The following is a 24026-nucleotide window of genomic DNA, read 5'->3' as shown; positions in this document are numbered from 1 at the left end:
TATGAGGCTTTAACCCAACTTTATCAGTCCCTATTAAGCCACTGCTTTTGTTAACTGCTCTAGTCCCAAACAGCATACTAGCCCCTCAATCATCCCTGACCTAGGCCCAAGCTACATCTGCTAGACAGCTAATGAGAGTTTTGCTAGCCAGGACCACTATATGAAACTAAGTTTATAACAAACAGAGGAAGGCAGAAGGCAACACACACTCTTACTTGGTCTACGGATTCTAGACTTAAAACTCTTGCTTACCCCAGCATTTAACAATGTTGTAACAACATTTTTGCCTGGAAGTCCTTGAATAGTTGTTCCTTTTCCCGTAGTCTTTTGCACAACAATCACATTGGGCTTGGATGTCATTGGGATTGTAGTAATTTTGGTTGTAGTTCCTTAAAGTAAGTGGGAAGAAGAGAGGCCTGGGTTAAAAGTGATGATGCTCAGTTATTTTTATATATATATATTTCATGTAACTCTAGAATCTTTATAAACATGCTTTGGATGCAGCATAAGGAACATAATTAGGGCTTCTGATTTTCAGTTTTAATCAGTAACCACCAATAAAACACCCTGGATACCAAAAAAAAATGAAAACAGTGTTTATCCAATAAACACTGGAAAAACACCAGAAATAATTACTTGTATATAAGGGCTTGTTTGTACAGAGCAGTAATACGTGACTTCTAAAGCATATTAATATCTTGCACATTATGTGGTTCAGGTAGACCCTGCTGGTGCGCACTAAAGGTTCCCTAACATGCTTTAATATAGTGCTACTATGTTAAAGAACACTAGGGGACATTATAAAGAGATTCATTACTCATTACAATGTGTACAAAGAGAAAGTCCTGAACCCCCCTGATTTTTGGAAAGCTACATAAAACTTGAAAATTGCTAAACAAACCCTGAAAAATGAAATGGATAAACTCTGAAAAACAGAAGCCCTAAAGATAATCCTATCATCATGCAAGTTTAAATACAACTGAAAAAAGTTAAACTGCTAAAGAGGCGTCATTTAATGTGTGGCCCGTAGGGTGCACAACAACTGTAGATCCTGTGTGGGGAGCACAGAGCTGAACAGTTTTTATGATTGATACAAACCAAAGGACAATTTCTGAACAGCTATCATGAAAGGTACAGATACAAATATTATGGTTGTGTGCATTTATCTTTGACATATTCTGTAAATATGTGCATTATCTCTGGCTCTCAGTATTGCAAATTTTGGGCATCCCTATGCTAAAAGAAAGTTGTCTACCAAATAAATTACTTCAAATAGAAATAAAGATTGAAAATTGTAGATCAAGCAATTCTATCTGTAGCAGATTTTGCAAGAGAAAAATCTGAGAGTTTACATCTTATAAAAGGGAGATTTCCCGTTCAGTAGAAAGCAGTTCATATGCTGAGAACACATTAACACTATTTTCTCTTTTTTCCAAAAGGGAGGCCAGGTTTTTACTACGGCTATCGTACGAGAATACAGAATTCTGTTACTGGAATTATAAGACAAACTTGTGGCTTCTTTCATTATTTAAAAAAACAACAACAAACCTCTTTCCTTTTGAAGCCCAGAGTTCAGAAGAAATTTTTCTACTGATGAACTTTTTGTTGTTCTTCCCTCCTACCATATAATAAGTTGCCTTTAGTGGCTTCTTGTTTATTTATAATGACCCTTTCTGAACAGCTCCTCACAATGGCTAACAGAACATACAAGTCACCAGTGGTATCAATCTGCCCATTTCAATAATTACTTTTCTGCTCAGATAACTACCACTTCTGTTTTTCCCTAAAAATAGTTCCAACTATCTGTAAAGACATCATACCTAGCTGCTGAAGTGCATGCAAACATAGAATCCTGGTCATCAACTTCAACCCATCATTGATGCCTGGGCAGCTACCTCATAACACATTCCAGATTTAAAAATACATTTAATTTGTACCAATTTTGAGAAAGGGAAATAATTCTAAGATGGTGAAAGTAGGGTTTCTCTCAATTCTAACCTGTTCTAACCATTCCTCTCTTATCAATCAGCCATTTCTGATATGTATAAAGGAGAATAACTCTTTTCCAATAATTGGTCCTAAATGCAAAAAATATTTTCAAACATGTATCAAAATGATTGGTCTTTGTACCCACAGAGATAAATCAAACGTGAGGCCTAAAGTATTTGCATGTCTCTAGAAGTTTTGCATCTCAGATAAGACTTTATATCAATACACCTACCAGAAACAATATTACTGCTTATAATCTTGCCTCCCAGTGTAGCCAGCGATTTCGGCACTACCGTAATGATGCTGCCACTGGTGGTTTTCACATAAGTGGCAGCGCCTGGAGTTCCAGCCATCCGAGCCCCAATAGAGGGGCTTACCGTTGGACGAGTATATGTTGCTTGTGTCCCTATTTCAAAGTAAAACAATAAAAACAGGCTTGCAATTAAAATATGAAACACCATGAGTATTGCAAATTGTGAAAGAAGGTTTAGATCAAAGAAGTATTTAGTTCCACTATAAGAAATTGAACATAGGAACAGAGGAGAGGAAGGGACCTCTCCTTGGTCATCAAGTCCAGTCCATTGCTATCACAGGCAAACTCACCATACAATCCTATTCATAAATTTATCATGCTCCATTTTAAAACTAGTTAGGTGGTTCGCCCTCACTACTCCTATTGGGAAGCTGTTCCAGAACCTCACTCTTCTGATGATTAGAAATCATCTTCTAATTTCCAGTCTAAATTTATTCATGGCCAGTTTATACCCATTTGTTCTTGGGCCAGCATTGACCTTTAGCTTCAACAGCTCTTCTCCCTCCCTGCCATTACCCCTTTGATGTATTCATAGAGAGCAACAATATCCCCATTCAGCCTTTGACTGGATACTATTCATCATTACTCTTTAAGATCCTCCAGCTAGTTTTCAGTCTGCGTCACAATGTTCAGATACATGCCAATTTAAATTAAATTAAAGATTTCATAAAGCACTGTCAAATATTTTGTCTATCATGTTTCAAGTTAAAACTATTCTAGTTTGTAATGGATTTGCTCTTCATAAACTGATGTCCTTTATGTTCATGGCTCTGTTGTTCACAAGGTGTTTAGAATCTTCCTCAATATTTGTCCTTTATTTTATTACCTGCCAAAGTGTGATTTATTGGATGGAATTTTCTAGAAGCGATCTCTTCCTCTTTAAGAAGAGTGGGGAGAGAGCACATAAACCAATAGAAATGGCTTAACAAAATTGACATCCAACCTAAATTTCGCTTTGTGAAAGTTGTACCATCACTGTTTAGAATACAGTAATAGCTACAATAATAAATACAACTATACATTTTAGAAGTATTTATGAATTCAAGCTAATCTTCTCAATACCCAAAAGATACATAAACCTGGTGTCCGTTTCCTTTCTCCTATTAACTTCAATGGGAGCAATACAGGGCCCACAGAGGTTAAGGAACTTGCTCAAAGTCACAGAGTAAGTCAGTGGGAGAGGTAGAATATGAACTCAATTCCTGACTACCAGACCCATGCTCAGTCCTCTCAACCACTACGATTAACAGGTATTAGTTAAGGAAGGGTAACTTTCTACTCTAGTAGTACTTCTGCACATACTGTAGACTAAGCATTGCAGAGCTTTTTGTTGCTAAAAATTATTATACAAAACAGCTAGATTTAATTGGGAAACCTAATATTCAAAACTGGTCTGAAAAGAGAAAGCAAATGGCCTAGTCAAGATTTACCAATTACACATGAAAAAAACTCTCAAAAAATTATATTCACTTGTTTAAAATATATCAGGATAACGTTTTATCTGGGTAAAGAATTTAAAGGTGAACTGAAAAGCTAGACTAAAAATGGAGTTAAGCACAGATTTATACCACCTACCCCAACATGTGTGGCGCACTTAGCAAAGAAATGAATTTTGACCAAACTTTAAAGAAATTCAGCCTTGCCCCCAAATCATCTTCATACATCCAACACTACCCTAATACATCAGTCTGTAACATTACTGATATAGAAAGGAAGTGTATCTACTGGTGAATACACAGAATAGAGTTGGGGGATTAGGGTTCTATTCCTGGCTCCTCTATGCACTTACTGTGAGACCCTGAGAAACTCAACTGTCTCTCAAATCCCCCATCCATAAGATAGGAATAATGATATTTACCTACCTTCAAGGGATGTTGAGAGGCTTAATTCATTTGTTTGACATCCTCTAATACAAGGTGCTACAGAAGTGCAAAGTATCATCATCATCGGTTTCAGTGACATTTCTCTCTCAACCAGTGGGAAAGGAATGATTATACTTATGTGTGCCAAGTCAAAGAGAGTACAAGAGAAATAAAAGACCACTCAATGGTAAACTGGAGAGTTTATAATACAGCATTTTAGTGTACGACAAGGATAAATGTCCTAACCTAGTATGTGACTATCAAAAGGTTTACAAATTTGCTGTTACACCCCCCCCCTTTTTTTTTTAAATAAACAATGAACAAAAAATGCTATTTAACCCTGCTAAACAGGATTTATTATCGGTATTGCTGGGTTTACCCTCCCTTCCCTTCTAAGAACAGAAACTTACCAGTGGGAGTAGTGACCAGTTTAGTTGTCATGATAGTCCCATTACTGCTAACCACCATAATAGGTGAATTGCTACTGCTGGGCAAAGTCGCTGTAACTGGTTTGGGTAGGATTTTACTGGGCTGCACCTGTTGAGTGATTATTTTAACACCTAGGAAAGGAGAAAGGTCACTGTTAATATACAGGCACAAAAAGTTACTTGCTGAAATGTTTCGCCAGACCAAACCCTAATGGGCAAGTAGCTGCACAAGGCTTTTATTTTTGAGCCAATATATTCCTAAGCCTGAAAATATTTAGATTTTTTGCTAGTACCAAGATAACCACCACCTTCACCTTTCACATGCCTGCTACCACTTCCAAACTACTCCGATCAACACAGATGCTTGTGGCACCATTAAGTCATGTGATCTAGTGCAGAGGTTTTTAACTTTCTTTGGTCCGTGACCAAATATATCTCCCCAGGACCCACTATGTTAATCAGTATCAAGTTGGTCCAAAGCCAATGAAATATCTAAAAAGTGCAGCCATACGTTTGTCAGTTAAGTCTCTTCATTATCATATACCTTATTAAAAATTGTTAAATTTCATTTTGATAGCAATCAAAAATATGTAAAAACGAGTGCGCTGTTTGGGGCAAGGGAGTGATGGTGACACTGGATTCAGGAGCTAGGGATGAGGATGCTTCTCCCTCCCATTCTGAACTCATCTCTTGAGCTGGTGCTGCCTTGGAGCTGCTGTGGAATTGGGATGGGACAGAGGCTGACCAGAGACAGAGTGAGGGAGTGAGCAAGTCACTCCTCTCCCCTTCTAATGGGCCCTAATGTCTAGGAGAATTTGTCTTCTCTTCCCCACTCCTACCCTGTGGGGCACGACCCAGCAAATATCTCTTTGGGATACACTTTTGCATTGCAACCAAATGTTTCAAGTAGTCACGATCTAGAAGTCAGAGCAAGAGTTTATCTGAGCCAAGTGAGTCCTGAGTTCTACTCTGTGCTAAGTAGATGCACTGTGTTGTTGGCTGAGTTATTTGACCCTCACTGAGTCAATACAGAGGGAAAACTGGATAAAAAGCAAAATCTCAGTTAAAACATCTGACCTAAGCTTTCCAGAGCAAACAAGTATTAGAAGGTAGGCTAAAGGTGACTATATGAGAGTGATTTTAAAAGGTTATAACCATCTTGAGTTTAAAAGCACAGTAAAAGGTAAAGAATGAAGCAAAAGACAATGCAGCTATTTTAAATTTGAACTTATTTTGTAATTGCTACTCCTTCTATACCATTTCTTTGTACCAAGCAGACACGAAAATGATAGGTTTCAGAGTAGCAGCTGTGTTAGTCTGTATTCGCAAAATGAAAAGGAGTACTTGTGGCACCTTAGAGACTAACAAATTTATTTGAGCATAAGCTTTTGTGAGCTACAGCTCACTGCATCCGATGAAGTGAGCTGTAGCTCACGAAAGCTTATGCTCAAATAAATTTGTTAGTCTCTAAGGTGCCACAAGTACTCCTTTTCATTTTACGAAAATGATAGTTACTGATTAAGTGGTGAGCAATGACTGTAGGGTGGAGGCATTTTATAGTGTTCATTAATGGACTTTTATCTAAGCGATGGTCTCAATCCACGGGGCATTTTATCATAGATTCCCACCACCACCATCCTGCGGTCCTATCATTTTCGGTACTCTGACCTAAAAGGTCTAGAACTGAAAAAAATACATGTTCCCTTACTACAGTGCTGATTTCATGTGCATTAATATAAAAACAAACAAGTACAAAATAATACTTTGCACTTTTATAGCACTTTTCCTTAAAATTTTCTAAGAGCTTTACAAACATTACTTCTCAACTCCCCATGAGGTAGGTATTAGTAAACTATTTTACAAACAGATCAAATTGATGCAGAGAGACTGACTTGCCCAAAGTCAACTGTATTAACTAGAGGTAGAAACAGAATTGGATATATCAAAGGAATCAGTGTTAGAAACAGAACTGAAAGTTGGACTGGATTCTAAGTACTGCCTTTGCTATGACAAAAGTCAATACAACTTTTTGGTTTTTGAACCCAATAGTAGCAGTAAAAGATGGGTGGATGGATTACCTTTAAACTTAAGTGATACAGCTGAAAAGCTGTTTGTTTGCTCAAATGTTTAAATCTTCAGAAAATTGCCATCTTCCAGGTTGCCAGCAGGACATGAGTATACCTTTCTTTACAATCTCTAAAGGTAGGAAGAAAACTTCCTACTTAATAAGAGGTTCATTCTCTTTTCTACTGGGGGGAGGGCAGAGAGAGAGGGACAGAACAACACAGAAACACTTTTCCACAAAGGTAAACTAAAATTATTACCGACACATACTCTGTTAACCACCTTTTCCAGTTTCAGAGCCAAATTCTGCCCTGAAGTGCTTCCCACTGAAGTCAATGAGAGCTGCCTGTGCACATTTTGGGGCAGAATTTAGCCCTTAGTTCTTGTATGGTAGTTAGACTTCACTCATTACTAATATTGCCCAAGATTAATTCCAGCTACCTGATTCTTGTTTTATCTGAATGGTGGGCTTGATGCCAGGTGGCAACTGACACTGTTGTGATTGCTGCTGATGTGCTACAGGAGAAGACTGTGACAGCTGCTGCTGGGTCTGTTGTATTTGATGAAGCTGCTGTTTTGGGGTCTGCTGATGCTGTTTGGGAAACTGTGTTAGAATCTGGGTTGGGGTCCCCACCAAGCTTTTTGGGGAAGGTAGTCTGGCGGATGCAACTTTAATCGCTGACGTGGACACACCTGTGAAAGAGCAAACAAATGTGGATTAACAATGAAACAAGTGAACAAATTTCTGTTCTTTAAATGCAACACAACCACTTTTCCATTGCGTTTACTACTGTGAAAAGCATGTGTAAGCGTGCATAGGATATGACAAGATGCAATACCATCTATCAATTCCAAAGTACCTGAATTCAGAGACAAAGAAAACTTTACAAAAAGAAAAGGAGTACTTGTGGCACCTTAGAGACTAACAAATTTATTAGAGCATAAGCTTTCGTGAGCTACAGCTCACTAGCTCACGAAAGCTTATGCTCTAATAAATTTGTTAGTCTCTAAGGTGCCACAAGTACTCCTTTTCTTTTTGTGAATACAGACTAACACGGCTGCTACTCAGAAAACTTTACATAAGTTATCAAGGTGTGAGCACAATAGGGTAAGATAGTTCAGTGGTTCTCAACCAGGGGTACGTGTATGCAGAGATCTTCCAACAACTCATCTAGATACTTGCCTAGTTTTACTACAGGTTACATAAAAAGCACTAGCAAAGTCAGTGCAAACTAAAATTTCATACAGATGTTTATACTGCTCAAAATACTGAAATGTAAGTACAATATTTATATTGATTTATTTCATAATTATATGGTAAAAATGAGAAAGTACGCTATTTTTCAGTAATAGTATGCTGTGACACTTTTGTATTTTTATGTCTGATATTGTTAAAAAAAGTAGTTTTTAAGTGAGGTGTAACTTGGGATATGCAAGACAACTCAGACTCCTGAAAGAGGTACAGTAGTCTGCAAAGATTGAGAGCCACTGAGATAGTTAATGCAGAGAATATGCTCCAAAGAGCTTGCAGTCTACTCTGTGCTTTTGTAGTATAATTAACATAACCCCCTTTCAAGGCTGACCTTTTTTGAACTGCAAGACAATAAAAAATTTACAGTGCATAAAAACTGTTAGAGGTTGAAAGAAAATATGGGGACATCAAGAGCATTATCATTAACAGAGAATGTTTGACAATGTGTGTGGTAGTCCTAGGAAGGCTAACCAGCTAATGCCCTCAATTTCACAATATGTGTGCAATACATAATTTGGAAATCAGGAGCAGTCTTGAACAAGGTAAGCAAATCCAAGTCTACTTATCAAGGTATAAAAATCCTATATAGTAATAGTGATTAAAGCTACATTTTAGGCATAGGAGTTTTTTTTAGTAAAAGTTATGGGCAGGTCATGGGCAATAAACAAAAATTCACAGGCCGTGACCTGTCCATGACTTGTACTATATACCCCAACTAAATCTTGATTACTCGGGGGGGGAGGGGGTCAGGGGCACAGTGGGTGCTCTTGGGGAGGGGGGGGACACCCAGGACCCCCGCAGCTGGAGGGGGCGGGGGGGCTGACAGGCTCCCTTCCTGGCTTCATGTGGCTCGCCGGAAGCAGCAACATGTCCCTCGGCTCCTAGGCAGAGGCACAGCCAGGGGGCCAATGGGACCATGGCCAGTGGGAGCTGCCTGGCTATGCCTCTGCCTGGGAGCTGAGGGATGTGTCACTGCTTCCCAGAAAGCCCCTCACGTAAGCACTGCCCAGATCCTTCACCCCCTTCCGCATCCCAACTCCCTTCCCTGAACCCTCTCCCACACCCAAACTCCTGCTACTGCTGGGGGCAGGGCGTGGTGGCCCAAGACTGCTCCAGCAATGGCCGGTGTGACTGGCCTAGGGGCTGCCTGAGCTGCTCAGGTGGCCTCTGGGCCAGCTGAATCGGCTGCTGCAGAAGTCACAGAGGGTCTCAGAAAGTCATGGAATCAGTGACTTCTGTGACAGATTCGCAGCCTTAATAGTGATTAAAACAAAGCCTGCAATAAGAATCCCACCTTCCAATTTTAAGCAATCACTTTAAAGTATTTCCATTCCTCCCTCCCACCAGGTTTCCAGTAGAATCTGGCTCAATCTATAATTCTAAAGACCTCCCAAAGGGCTGACAAAAATGTGTTGCCTAGTGGAGGAGGTCAGACATTTTTTACTGTGCCATGCAAGAAGTGGAGTGTGAAAATTATCTTCCTGCTTCAAGTAGTTACAATAATAAACGCAAAGGTTTTCTCAGAAATATTGTAAGGGAAAAAATGCCTTGTATCGCTAACTTCTGAACCCCTCTGACCAAAATTAAGAATGCAGACGAGCTACAGAAGAACCTTTATCAAATCGTCCTACACCAAAAGAAAAGTTCATGGCAATACAGGAAAAGACTGGGTAGGAAATGCAGGGAAACAGCAGGGGAATCCCTTGGGTTCCAAAAGAGGCTGTGATCACTCTGAGGAGAGAATGGGGAAGGGGAAGAAAATTAAGAATATGGGCCTTGAAGTAGTACTTTATGACAGCCAGTGTGATCTAGCATATTTAGTTTGGACTAGAAGCCAGCAACTCCTGATTTCCAATCCCAGCTCCGACAGATTCCCTCTGATCTTGGGTAACCCATTCTCTACTCAGTTTCCCTACCTCTAAATGGGGATAAATTTTATAAATACTTCTCCACCTCACAGAAACATTATGAGGATTAATTGGTAAAAACTCAAAAAGCGATCTGAAGACTAGATATGCCAAGTATTATGATGTATCTATTTTTGGATTTCATTTTGTGAGCCTGTCTAAACAAAAAGAATTTCCCCCAAAAATTATCCCCAGAAAACTTAGTTATTTTTCATATCTGGGATGGGTAGGGGGAGTGTCAAGGCTGATTCCCCACTCTGGTACTTCGAGTGCAAAGATGGGGGCCTGCAAGAATTCTAAAAATTAATACTGGCCACTTCAGGCTTGTATTAAATTTCCAAGGTTACAGCTTCTCTCTGACCTTGAATGGGTAGATGCTGCCACCACCCAAATGCAAAACCCCTTGGAACCCAGGAAGGCGCACTTGGGAATTCCTTCCTGTGGGGTACCCTCAAGTGCCCCCCCCCGGAGAAGAGCTAAGAAAGGAAAACAAAGATCAGTTGTTGCCACCAGCTAACTAAAAAACATGTGCACAAACCATTTAAGATACAAAAATCCAAATCCTGTTCTTAAAAAGGGTAAATTCTATTAAAAACAAAAAGAAAATACCTCTGAAAACTCAGGCTATTGCTAGATTTTTAAAAGAGTAATTCCAAAAATTAAGCACCCAAAATAGTTTTTTGGGGGTTCAGCTTAAAGGTTACAAGCAACAAAAGCATTTGGGGTTAGCACAGAGGAATCCACAAGCCATAAGAAATAAACAAAATAAACCTAATTGCATCTTTCTACACATTTTCCGATCTATTTACATATCTGGGTTCCAAATAAGCAATTCTAGGTATGATTCTGATGATTTTCATACCTGGCCATCAGCTTCTCACAGCATAACTGCTGCCCTGTTCCCCTCTTTCTCAGAGAGCAACAACAGACACAAAGGGAAAGTTTTTTCCCAATTTTAAAAAGTTCTAGCCTTCACATCGGCTATTTTGGTCAGGTACCCACTCCTTTCCTCTACCTGTGGACTTCTTTAACCCTTTACAGGTAAAGCAAATAGAGAACAGCTACTAACAGGGATTTTATAGCTAACTGGCTGGGTGCCCATAAAAGGGAGCTATCCCCCCACTTAATTTATCACAGAGAGTGTATTAAAGGTTAATACAAGTCAGTTTGCAGTTACAAGTTTTTAATACTACGTTAAGTCACGTTCACCGTGGAAAGCTATATAATATTTTCTGACAAGATTCTCTTTGGAACTATATGATTTGCATATATTAATTGTTGAGGGGGAAGAGAAGAAATCTGGATTAAGGATTTGGTTATAGAATACAGTGGATTGGATGCATTGAGATTTAGATGTATACATATTGTTTTCCACGTTCCATGCACTTTACAAAGTATATGTACTGAGACTGGCGGCAAACAAGTCTGTCTCAAACAAAGGAATGTGTACCCTGCTCAATTAACATTTAAGCAGTAAACAAAATCAAGCTGGTAGGGAAATAAAGGAAGCTCAAACAAAGACGACTATACCAGTACAAGTTTATGATAAATAAAACAACTGTCATACCTTGTGCTACCGTTGACATAACCACTGATGGTGTCGATGACACCACAGCAGTCACAGCAATGGTATTTGGCGTGGAAGAGGGAGTGGAACAGTTGCTGCCACTACCGCTGCTACTGACCAAAGAGGACTGAGAAGCTGTTATAACCACGGGTTGCTTCTGAGTAGTTGAGGCAATGACAGATGTTGGAACAAGTTTAGTGACGGCTGCGTAGTTGTGAGACTTGGAGAGAATGTTGGGTACAAACGTTGAACTTGGAGAGGTGGTTACTATGATCACCTGAAATAACAAAAATTAATTCATCACTCACATATATTTAGAAGTTTTATAGCAACTTTGTAATACACTACACACACACACACAATAGTATTTAGTTTTACTGATCTTAGTTTAGCATGTAGCGATCCTTTTCCAGATCTGAATACACTTGCCAGCAACAAATAAAAAGTTTATCTTGGTTGGGGACTGGGCAGCTAATCCATCAGTTTCTGAAGGGACTATATTTTCATTTAAAATGGATATGTTTTTGCTTTTTGGTTAAGAAGAAAACAGTATGTATGTGACTAAAGTAGTGTTATCTGATGTTGCCGACAAATTGAAACAAGACAGGTGTGAACTGACCCAGTTCATCTCACTGGGGCACAAAGTCTGAAGCCTGACTGTCACCATCACTCAAAACTGCTCCATGTCTGGAATTTCAGGAGGGTTTTAACCTCCATCTTCCCAAACCTGCACAGATCCCAAGGTATGGCAACAAACACAAGAAGCATAAATTCTTTCTTTAATAACCTATTTAACTATTTGCCAACAGTTGATCATTTAGCTATATGGATCAAAAACTATTTTTCAAATGATTATTACATTTCCCATCAGTGCAATAAGTTTGCCCCTCCCTAATACTTATCAGTGAACAACCCATTTTAGGGATCAGAAGCAATTTATCTGATTATCTATGGATGTTTTAAATAGACAGGAAATTCCTTCGTCTCGGAGCACCACTTGTCTGCAGATAAAAAAAAAAAGCTATACCTAATGAATTACAATTGCACCTGATTGATCACTGAAATACCTAGAATTCATTTTGACCTTTCAAGAGAGATTATACTCTTATGCAATTGTCTGGTTTGAGAAACTGATTGTTTTATGATCTGGATACAGATATAACATACATACACATAACATTTTGTTTTGATCTTACTGAGTATGTGCATACACAATATACTACATGCTATATATTACATATGTACACACAAGTTAAAATAGAAACATATATTGTATAAGCCACATAAAACCCAAGGAATACTCATCTGTCCTATATAGTGGGACATTAGAAAGCAGAATATTTCTCTAAAGTACAGTTATTAAGGAGTGAGGGTCCAAACGATTATACTTTTTAACACTATTTTCTCTAATATGTAAAGATAATAAAATGAATCTAGGGAGGAATACTGAAATTGTATAGCATCCTTCCACTGGTAAAAGGTTATTTGATTAGCTGACCAACTATAAATTATTCAGATTTTTAAGAGGAACATCTATTTATTTTGTTAAAGACATTTATTGAATATATACTGAAGCTAATCTTGGCAGTTTTGAGAAATGCCAAAAGTTTGGTCCTCTAATCACTTTGTCAAGAGGTATTGAAAAAAGATGTGAGGGTAACAGTTGCCACTGGACTTGACTAGTAAAAGTAGTTACTAGATTGTTCTCCTTTGTATAAAGCTTTATGCAATACAAAAATGAAGAGCATTGATATCTTTCAGTGGGATCTATGAAATTTCCTCCAACCTACTGAAATATCACCACAATCCTGAAAATTGGTATAAAAGAATTCAAGAACCACATTCAACATCACTTATTGTTTAAAGAACTGCATATCAAATTCAAGCCTAGTCCCAAACCTCAATAATCCTTTAAAATTACTAAAGCAGCATTATCACTTTGGTTGGAAAGTATGATATCCAAACTCAATTTAAAAGAGTATCACGATAACAAATTATGCAACATACAGAAACTACTATACTTCCTATTAGAACAAGTTTAGATCTTGTCATTGTGAATTAGCATGGGATCTGAGTGAGATTTCACTTATAAACTGAAGCATGCATATAAAGCAAAATGAGAAATATCTGTTTGAAGGTTTTTTGAGAACAAATGACAAATACCTTTCTGTAAAGGCCTGAGTGAAAGAAGATAAAATTAACAGTATTTCCATTTTCAAAAAGATGGCACCTCTTGTTCCATTCAGAAAGGAGAGTGAATCATCAGATTTCAGGGTAGCAGCCGTGTTAGTCTGTATTCGCAAAAAGAAAAGGAGTACTTGTGGCACCTTAGAGACTAACAAATTTATTAGAGCATAAGCTTTCGTGAGCTACAGCTCACTTCATCGGATGCATTTGGTGGAAAATGCATCCGATGAAGTGAGCTGTAGCTCACGAAAGCTTATGCTCTAATAAATTTGTTAGTCTCTAAGGTGCCACAAGTACTCCTTTTCTTTTTGCGAATCATCAGATTGTAATAGCTTAATGTCCTATCCTGTGCCTGTACCTTGCCTTTGCAGGTCTATTTCATCTTGAACTACTACATCCTCCTTTATAATCTATGCTTTTCAATTTCATTTTGAATATAAACGATACTAAAGCACAGGCTAAAACTGTTTATTTACAGAGTTCAAAGCACCTACTCTGAAAAAGGAATAAGCAGTATGGATAATAAATATAGCCTGGATAATGATATGTAGATGAGTACACCAAGCCCCCCACTTTTCTTCGAGCTAGTTATATTTAGTACAAACAATAAATTACTTCAACACAAAACTTGTGTTCATCCAGACAAGTGTTCTGTCACTGGTTAAATCAGACTTTAATCCAAATAATATTTGCTGCATGGAAAGCAAGACCTTATATTTGATGTGCTCATGCTCATTAGCATGCCATTAACCAGAATGCTTTTCCAGCAGACATTTGTTTGAACAGTGATACTGCTGGACTTCAGGGAACTAAATGAAAGCATCCCCTATTTTACACAACTGAACAGACATTATGAAAGGCCAGGAATAAACACACTATCTGCATACTAAAATGTTGGAAGTTACTCCACTGAACTAAGTGTCCAAAATCAGGACATGGGAAGTGTGCTAATCCACAAAGTTAGAAAGTAAATCTACGAGTCTGACACAAAGATTATGGTGGAGAGGTTGGGCTCAAAAGTCAAGAATCTCTCATTATTTGAGAAATGCTTTCTAGAGGCCAATCTAAATCAATGCTCTCTGCGTCAAAGTCAAATTAACCTCTCATGTAAATCTACTAAAATCAATAGATACGCCAAAGATGAATTTGGTTTGCAGTATTTCCACTGTCACTATTGTGTTTAAATTTAAAGATGATTTATTTATTTAGGTTAATTAAAATACATCCAGCCAATACTCTGGACCCACAAAATCAAAAACAAAATGTCATGTAGGACCAGTCCAAAATCTAAAACCCTCCCCCAAAGCCTGAGAGAACAAGTAGGTCTTGCAGCGTGATCTGGAAATCAACAAATGCAGGGTCCATTTAAAAAATATTCTATAGCTGAGGACTGCTTGCCTCCAGCCCCATTATGGTCAAACTTGAGCACGGTTAGTCTGAGTACCTTAGTTGATCTCAACTGCCACAATACTATGTAAAGGGAGTAGAATGAAGAGGAAAATAACGTCCCCACAATCTCTGTTCAAATCTAGCAACAAGTCCTGCTGGGCCCAAAGAGAAATCTCATGCCTCCTGGAGGCATGATCTCCAACACGAAGTAGAGTGGGCCATGGAAAGACCAAACCCAGTTTCCTGGGGTCTTACTACTGCAAAAGTAGAATAATTTCAATTAAGGAAAAGAGAAATAAGAAATATTACCTTTGACCAAAAGTTGTTACCATCTGATGGCTGTTCATTGGCCTATGTGATCCAGTTCTCAGTGGACTAGTGCCCATATCACAAAACCCAACACCACAAAAGGTACTAACTGGCAACTTGTTGGCAGTCTCACCAGAGAGGCCAATAACTGAATGAGCATGGAGACTAAATTCCCTCTCATCCCTAGAAGTGATCCCTTCAGGTCAGGGTTGATGCACATTGGTGGGGCAGTGTGGGGGAAGCTTGCACTCCCACTGCCTGTGCTGTACCTGTTCTGTGGATAAAAAAAGGGCTTCAGTCTCCAGGACTGTCAATCCAGGTCCCTTCACACAAAGGTGCACTACATTCACACAAGATTTTTGTTTAAAAAGAGGGATTATCTTACCCAAAGAACAATCCTTAAAATATAGCTTGACACTTTGTAGAAAGGAAAAAGCTAAATATCATGTCTTATTCATTTACAGAAATACAATTATGTAATGCTTGGCGGATTCCCCCACGTACCTTCTGTGTTGTTGTGTTTGTCGTCTGTGTTGAGGGTTTAGTGAATGTTATTTTCACAGGAGACATGTGTGGCGGTAAGGAGTTGGCAATGCTCTGCATGATATTACTCATCTTGGGGCTGCCACTTACAGGCACCGTGATAGTTTTAGTGACAGGAGTAACAGCCTTTGGGACTTCTTTCAGAAGAACAGGGGAGGAACTAGAAGAGTTAGTTCGTCGTCTTTTACGGGGCTTTTCATCATCATCTGAGCAGCTGACACCTGGAAGAACAGGACTTTTCAATTATATAGCACTTTTCATCTGACCATCTCTCCCTGCTTTCTAATCACATTAAGTGCTTTCTAATAACATTAAACTTAAGTCGTACATCTATTTTCAAATGGGAAAACACAAGGCAGAAAGAAGATAAAACCTTCCAAAGGTCACAGAAAGTCCATGACAGACCCAAAAACAGAATCAGGTGTTCCAATTCCCTCTCACAGATCACACTTGTTCTCACACTGAATACTTAATTTCTCTTAAAAAAACCAAAACACCAAGGGTATTGAATAATTTTGCAGTTTAATTCTGGTTAAGAAATTAAAAGAACGCAATAACCAGTGTGGGGCTTTTGCTATTCTGTGTAAAAATGGCAGAAGTTACACTAATGAGACTGCACATGTTTGAGGGGGATGGGAAGACATTTTTCAAGTGCATTCCTGTTCAGAACTCCACATTCAGCTTTTCTAGCAGTTTTTATCTATGGCAATTTTCCACATAACTAAAATTTCCCCCTTTGCTTCATCACACCATGCCCCCTTACCCCTTGTGCCTTCTTTAATGCAACCCAGTATAATTTCAGCAGCATCCCTTTCTCCTTCAAATAGCTTCTGAAGATCTATTTATCATATGATGCATTCCTGCTGCCAAGACCACATCCCACTTTGTTAACTTGTGACTTTAGCAGTTTGAAGCAGTGAATATTTTGACACATTTACTCACATTTTGAAACTTTTACCAATATGTAATCCTGCAAAAGAAACTTTTTGCCTCAAAAAAGTTTCTTCACCCCCACAATCACCTATCTGCTGTAATACTCCGCTGAACCACTGACACTAGCTTTCTAGAACATACTCTGTTGATCTTGATAAGCAGTATGGCGCTACTTTCATAAAATACTAGACCTTGTCCAAGATTCTCTTACTTAAACTGGCCAAACAGGTCACAGAATGTCAGACATTATATGCATGGAGGTGTATTGTAACCCCCTTTGACAATATCGCATACAGCCATGATGCCACTTATGGGCAATAACATAAGTCAAAGGTGATGAGTTGAAAAACATGCTAAATGCCTGCAGTTCATCTTTGTAAAAGATGGCTGGAGATGCTCATGGTCAGACCCTCATCTTGCAAAAGAAGAATTAAATCTGCTCTCCGCAAAAATTCAAATGCAAAAAATTGAGGGATTGGATGATGATTTAGGGGATTGATTAGATTTTTTCATCCCTGTATCATTTGTTTGAATCCAGACCAGTCTCATAGTCATTACTAAGGCTACGATTTTGTCATGGACATTTTTAGTAAAAGTCACGGAGAGGTCATGGGCAATAAACAAAAATTCACATAAGCCGTGACCTGTGCCTGACTTTTACTAAAAATGTCCACAACAAAATGGGGAGGGAGGAGGGTCCAGCACCCTGCCCTGCTGTGGTTGGAACTGTGGCCCCTGCCCAGTGGCTGGGAGGGACCCTCGCCCGCGGCTGCGGAGCCGCCGGGGATCCCCTGCCATCTATGTGTAGGCTGGGGAACTGCGGGGGATTCCCCCGCAACCCGCTTGTAGGCTGGGCAGCTGTGGGGGATTCCCCTGCCAGCAGCTGCAGCTGAGGAACTGCCAGGGATCCCTCCCAACCCAGCCTGCGGGGACTGGGTACCTCTGGGATATTCCTCCCTGCACCCGTGGGGGCTGGGAAGCTGCAGGGCCCCAGCCACTCCAGGTGGCTGGGGTACCCTGCAGCTCCCGGCCACCAAAGGCAGTTGGGGTGTGCTGCAGCTCCCAGCCACTGCAGGCTGAAGACATGGAAGTCTGCGGAATTCACGGATTCCATGACTTCCGCGACCTTCATGACCAAATCATAGGCCGAATCATTACTGGTTATGGCATTTTTTTTTTTTTTTTAAGGTTTAGATTTCAGTTGTTGGAGCTAAGAGAACATCAGTTTTTCTAGATCTTGCATCTGAAATAATGTACCTTTCTATACTAGGTAGGGCAGATTGATTTAAATCCAAGTAATTTACAACTGCAAGTAGGAAACCTTGATTTAAATAATCAGTTTTAATCTCCATTTGCATTTGTACTTTTCAATTATTTTCCTAAAGAAAGGTTTATTCTCATTGGTTGATATAAGCATTAAAACATGTTGATTTCCCACCAAATAAAACCTTTAGACTAAATTTGGTATTTCTTTTTGCTAACCAGGAGGATATACTACATCTGTACATTTATTTTAGTATTCATATGGCTTAACATAGATTATTCAAATTCTTAATTTTAATTTTTTTTATGTTAAAAAATGGTGAATTGATGCAATTCTTATGTATTAGGCAGTAATTTTTACTGGGCATGTGTGTCAAGCTGCACTTGAATGGAATTTGGAATTAAATTAAAACTGTACAGAAGCAGCATTTTTAAATTGTTACTTCATTAAGTAAAATTACCTTAAATGTGCTGGATACACAAGAAAACAAGTTTACCAAAACATGTTTGCATTTTAAACTGATTTATTAAGCAAAGGAAGTATTAACTGTTGTTAGTGAATTGATGACTTGTTTCTAGTCACCATAGGCCAAATATTGCAAAGATATGTCAATGCCTTTCTAAGGTGATTTCAGTACGAGTTAGCGGCCTAACCTCCTTAGGCATTTTTGAATATCCTAGCAGACACTTACCTGCATCTTCAGGTACCTAAGTACTTTTGAAAATCTGACCTCATATCCTTCAAGTATTTAGAATTAATCTCATCATCTCCCACCTGGCTTTTATTCTTAGACAAACTTTCCTCCTTTTTCAACTCCCAATCAGTTTCTAAATTTTGACTGAACTAGTCAAAATGAAGAAAATATTCTCTCTGCACCTGCTAATTACCTTTGGTTTCAGTTTAGTTACAGCTAAAGCTTTTCTGGAAAACGTAAATTGCATTCACTCCTTTATAAAAGACTGAACATAACAGATAATTACTTAATTACATTACATTATGACATTTATAAAGCTTGAGTTGACCTCACAAGTTGTTTTCTCTCTGATTCTGTATGTAATTAAAAGCAGAATAAAAATCTGAGGAGGACTCATTGATGCAGTATATTTTTAATTTAAATTATTTCAGTAGATTATAGCACATTGATACTCTAACACAAGTTATCAATTTCAAAATTTAATATTAGATAGGGTAATTTTTGAAACAAAAATGTATATACATTTAAATAAAAAAGTCAGATTTCTGGTTATTTTAAAGTCATCCATTCTTATCTGCCGTGATAGTAGGAATAGTAAAATGATGTAGTTGGTTTCTCAGCCTGTACTTCCCAACACAGTGCAAAACTGTGGGAGTATGCAAGCCATAGCACTGTGCAAGTAAATTATAATAGAATTCCTGGGTGAGGTTAGTTGTGTAGTTTGTTTAAAAGTTCAGATACTGCTTAAAAAAAAAAAAAAAAAAAAACCAGCAGGAAAACAGTATTTTAAATTTATATTCTTTTGGTAATATCCATAAAGGGCCAAATCCTTACCTGATTTACATTAGGTAAGGATTTGGCACTTTACCATATCACTTGCTGCTTTAGGGCACATGAGTGCTTGTAAGGAAAATGATATTCCTAGAAATTCTCCTGCTCACCTGAGAAGGGAAAAAGGGTTTCTCCTCCTTCCCACTCCCTCAAATGACAGCACTGTGGGCCAGGTGCATACTTTGAGGAAGAGGTGAAAGGGAAACCTTCCTCTAAAGCATTAGCTATGACCACATCGAGGCAAAATTCCAAACTAGATGGACAAATGAACCATTATTGCATGCAAATCCTGGGTTTTATTTTTCATACTTTGCACTTCTGTTATCCCAGACATCAAAATATCTCCATCAATGAATTGAGCCTCAACATACCCTGAGGAAGGGAAATATTAATCTACCCGAGTCAGAGTCCTGTGCTTTAACCACAAGACCATCCCCTTCCTGTTTGTTAATCAAAGTTACTGGTATCACTTACTTTTGACGTAAACAGTACTTCCACTTGGCAACACGACTACATTGGAGGCTGGACTGGCAGGTCTGGGGGACTTCACTGTTGCTACACTGCCACTTGGAACAGGGGTAGATGTTGGGGTTGAAGTGGTACTTGTGTAGGAATAGCAAACCACCACTGAAGAGGAGAGAAGACACCTTCCACATAACTACAGTACAGAATTCCATTATCCTACCACTATTTTGACAGCTTTGAAGATAAATTAAAGCCTAAGGCTTATTGGGTCACGATCCACATTTTTGCCTCTGCGGTCCTGCTACTGTGGAGTGGTGTCCTCTCTGACCCAAGAACGACCATAGAATTAGCTGCTTTCAAAGCAGATTTTAAAATGTTTTTATTTGAGAAGACCTTAGAGACACCATTGATAATATTTTCTTCTCTACTGACTGTGTGTTTTATATTATAGTTTACCTTATACATGTTTAGTATTTAAATTAACTTTGTTTTAATGTGCTTAGGACTCTAGTGTAGATCAGTGATATAAATATTAAATTGTTATTGCACTGTGTTCAGTGGCATGTCAGTCCTAGAATCAATCTGAAAACCCTCTTTAAATTAAGACAGATTAATGTCTTTTAAAATGGTTTTCCTTGTTTAATTGCTGTAACATTGGTGTTTACAAGTATTAGTAAGACAAAGCAGGTGGTATAACGTTTCCCAAATCTGTCAGAAAAAAAACTAATTCAAGAAGTGTTAGGTTTTCTGTAACTGTGTAAATATACTGTAATTAAACCCATAAAACAAAGTAAAATAAAACTTTGCAGCTTAGATGGAGTTTGTAGGGGGTAAGGGCAGGATGGGGGAGGCATCTTTTGACTTGTTAATTTACTACGTTTGATCTGGAGTGACAAAATAAGAATGCAAAAATGACGTGGATATCCAAAGTCACCTTTCTGAATATCACTGTACCTTAAAGGGACCTGTAACAACAACTTTTTTTATTTCTTTCATTTTTAGAAATTTAACTTTGCACCATTTATAGCAACTGCCACACTTTACATCTTCAAAACATTTAGAACATATGTGGTTTACATTTTTGCATTTTCCTTGGCACAGAGAGTGAACCAGTCAAGTTCCTTTGTACTTTTGGTCAATTTCATATTCGGTTCCTAATGCACTAGCACAGGCATTCTCAAACTTCATTGCACCATGACCCCCTTCTGACAACAAAAATTACTATATGACTAAAGGAGGGGGAACTGAAGTCTGAGCCTGCCTGACCCCACTGCCCTGGGTGGGGGGGCCAAAGCCGAAGCTCAAGGGCTTCAGCCCCAGGCAGGGGGCCTGTAACTTGAGCTGTGCCACCTGGGGTTGAAGCCCTTGGGCTTCAGCCCCAGGTGGCAGGGCTCGGGCTTTGGAGCCAGGTCCCAGCAAGTCTAAGCTAGTGCTGGTGACCCCATGAAAATAGGGTCACGACCCACTTTGGGGTTCTGACCCAGTTTGAGAACCACTGCACTGACACAACACTACATTTAGGCTGCAAAAACTCCAAAAAACTCCATGGGGCCGGACGAATTGCATCCGAGAGTGCTGAGGGAATTGGCGGCTGTGATTGCAGAGCCCTTGGCCATTATCTTTGAAAACTCGTGGCGAACGGGGGAAGTCCCGGATGACTGGAAAAAGGCTAATGTAGTGCCCATCTTTAAAAAAGGGAAGAAGGAGGATCCTGGGAACTACAGGCCGGTCAGCCTCACCTCAGTCCCTGGAAAAATCATGGAGCAGGTCCTCAAAGAATCAATCCTGAAGCACTTAGAGGAGAGGAAAGTGATCAGGAACAGTCAGCATGGATTCACCAAGGGAAGGTCATGCCTGACTAATCTAATCGCCTTTTATGATGAGATTACTGGTTCTGTGGATGAAGGGAAAGCAGTGGATGTATTGTTTCTTGACTTTAGCAAAGCTTTTGACACGGTCTCCCACAGCATTCTTGTCAGCAAGTTAAGGAAGTATGGGCTGGATGAATGCACTATAAGGTGGGTAGAAAGCTGGCTAGATTGTCGGGCTCAACGGGTAGTGATCAATGGCTCCATGTCTAGTTGGCAGCCGGTGTCAAGTGGAGTGCCCCAGGGGTCGGTCCTGGGGCCCGTTTTGTTCAATATCTTCATAAATGATCTGGAGGATGGTGTGGATTGCACTCTCAGCAAATTTGCGGATGATACTAAACTGGGAGGAGTGGTAGATACGCTGGAGGGGAGGGATAGGATACAGAAGGACCTAGACAAATTGGAGGATTGGGCCAAAAGAAATCTAATGAGGTTCAATAAGGATAAATGCAGGGTCCTGCACTTAGGATGGAAGAATCCAATGCACCGCTACAGACTAGGGACCGAATGGCTCGGCAGCAGTTCTGCGGAAAAGGACCTAGGGGTGACAGTGGACGAGAAGCTGGATATGAGTCAGCAGTGTGCCCTTGTTGCCAAGAAGGCCAATGGCATTTTGGGTTGTATAAGTAGGGGCATAGCGAGCAGATCGAGGGACGTGATCGTTCCCCTCTATTCGACACTGGTGAGGCCTCATCTGGAGTACTGTGTCCAGTTTTGGGCCCCACACTACAGGAAGGATGTGGATAAATTGGAAAGAGTACAACGAAGGGCAACGAAAATGATTAGGGGTCTAGAGCACATGACTTATGAGGAGAGGCTGAGGGAGCTGGGATTGTTTAGTCTGCAGAAGAGAAGAATGAGGGGGGATTTGATAGCTGCTTTCAACTACCTGAAAGGGGGTTTCAAAGAGGATGGCTCTAGACTGTTCTCAATGGTAGCAGATGACAGAACGAGGAGTAATGGTCTCAAGTTGCAATGGGGGAGGTTTAGATTGGATATTAGGAAAAACTTTTTCACTAAGAGGGTGGTGAAACACTGGAATGCGTTACCTAGGGAGGTGGTAGAATCTCCTTCCTTAGAGGTTTTTAAGGTCAGGCTTGACAAAGCCCTAGCTGGGATGATTTAACTGGGACTTGGTCCTGCTTTGAGCAGGGGGTTGGACTAGATGACCTTCTGGGGTCCCTTCCAACCCTGATATTCTATGATTCTATGATTCTATGAAAAGGGACTTCAAATCCAATCAGATTTCATGAAAACATTTCTATTAATATTTTATGAAAATGAAGGATTTTTTTGTTTTTTATTTTAAATATAACCTACACACTTTGGATCTAAGCTAGCTGATGGTGTCCCTTTAAAATGTGAAATTGTTCTTCTCACATCCTCACTACTTGCAGTAAGATAACAGGATTCCCTCACCTTCTTTGTTCCCAGTTTCTGCAGGAACTGGTAGAGATGCATTGTGCTGAATAGCTGCATTGGCAACAGCATTAGCTGTTACAGTAAAGGCTGTTTGTGGAACCAGCCGTGGCATCAGCGGCACCAGTCGACGACCTTCTATAGACCATTCTGAAGAGCTGTTCGGTCCAGACATACTAAACAGAAATGCATATTATGTGAAATTGTTTTCTTATCCAGCCCATTTACCGACTAAATATGCTTTTCCAACAGAGAAAAGCTACTAGATAATAGGATTTCTTTTCTAGTGACAGCCTAAAATACGTACAGTAAAACATAATTAAAAAAGCAGTCTTGCAAATTAGTGTATATTGTACTCCTCTAACTAGCTAAAAATATCAGAAGCACCATGTTCATGAAACAGCCATCAAACTAAATGTGCTATAGAAATAATCGTTTCTAAGGCAGATCTCGTTCTACTTAATTAAAAATATTCTAAGCCCCATCACAATAGCCCAAACAAGATTGCAACATGTCAAATGACTCAGCCCGTGTATTTCCCTTAACAGAGGCCAACCACCTGGTCTTAACTTCTAATTAGCCTCATAGTTTGAAGACAAAATAGAATACTTAATCATGTTATCCCCTTTTTCTGCTAGGCAGAAATGCTTGTTTTGTATGACCATTTCACTGAATCAATGAAGCCCGAATTGCAGACTATAATTTTCAATAAGAGTTTCATTTGATTTATTACCACATACTG

The 24026-nt window shown here is 39.3% G+C and overlaps 1 protein-coding gene across 10 annotated transcripts in view; it reads right to left on the bottom strand.

The window, feature by feature from the left end:
* The window catches only part of EMSY (EMSY transcriptional repressor, BRCA2 interacting), a 62169-nt gene that overhangs the window by 22261 nt on the left and 15882 nt on the right, over positions 1-24026 (bottom strand). For 4 of the 10 annotated variants that reach the window (XM_043504054.1, XM_043504056.1, XM_038415610.2 and 1 more), the window contains exons 5-12: positions 23285-23460; positions 20007-20159; positions 15772-16031; positions 11383-11659; positions 7098-7349; positions 4575-4724; positions 2222-2395; positions 253-389 (exon numbers count right to left, since the gene is read on the bottom strand). In XM_043504054.1, the coding sequence (XP_043359989.1) occupies positions 253-389; positions 2222-2395; positions 4575-4724; positions 7098-7349; positions 11383-11659; positions 15772-16031; positions 20007-20159; positions 23285-23460 (1579 nt within the window). The remainder of the gene's footprint in view (positions 1-252; positions 390-2221; positions 2396-4574; positions 4725-7097; positions 7350-11382; positions 11660-15771; positions 16032-20006; positions 20160-23284; positions 23461-24026) is intronic. The other 6 variants (XM_043504060.1, XM_043504061.1, XM_043504062.1 and 3 more) reach the window with 3 other exon arrangements.

The sequence above is a fragment of the Dermochelys coriacea genome, chromosome 1 (genome assembly GCF_009764565.3).
Source record: "Dermochelys coriacea isolate rDerCor1 chromosome 1, rDerCor1.pri.v4, whole genome shotgun sequence".
Classification (NCBI taxonomy): domain Eukaryota; kingdom Metazoa; phylum Chordata; order Testudines; family Dermochelyidae; genus Dermochelys; species Dermochelys coriacea.
This window is presented reverse-complemented; position numbering and strand designations above follow the sequence as displayed.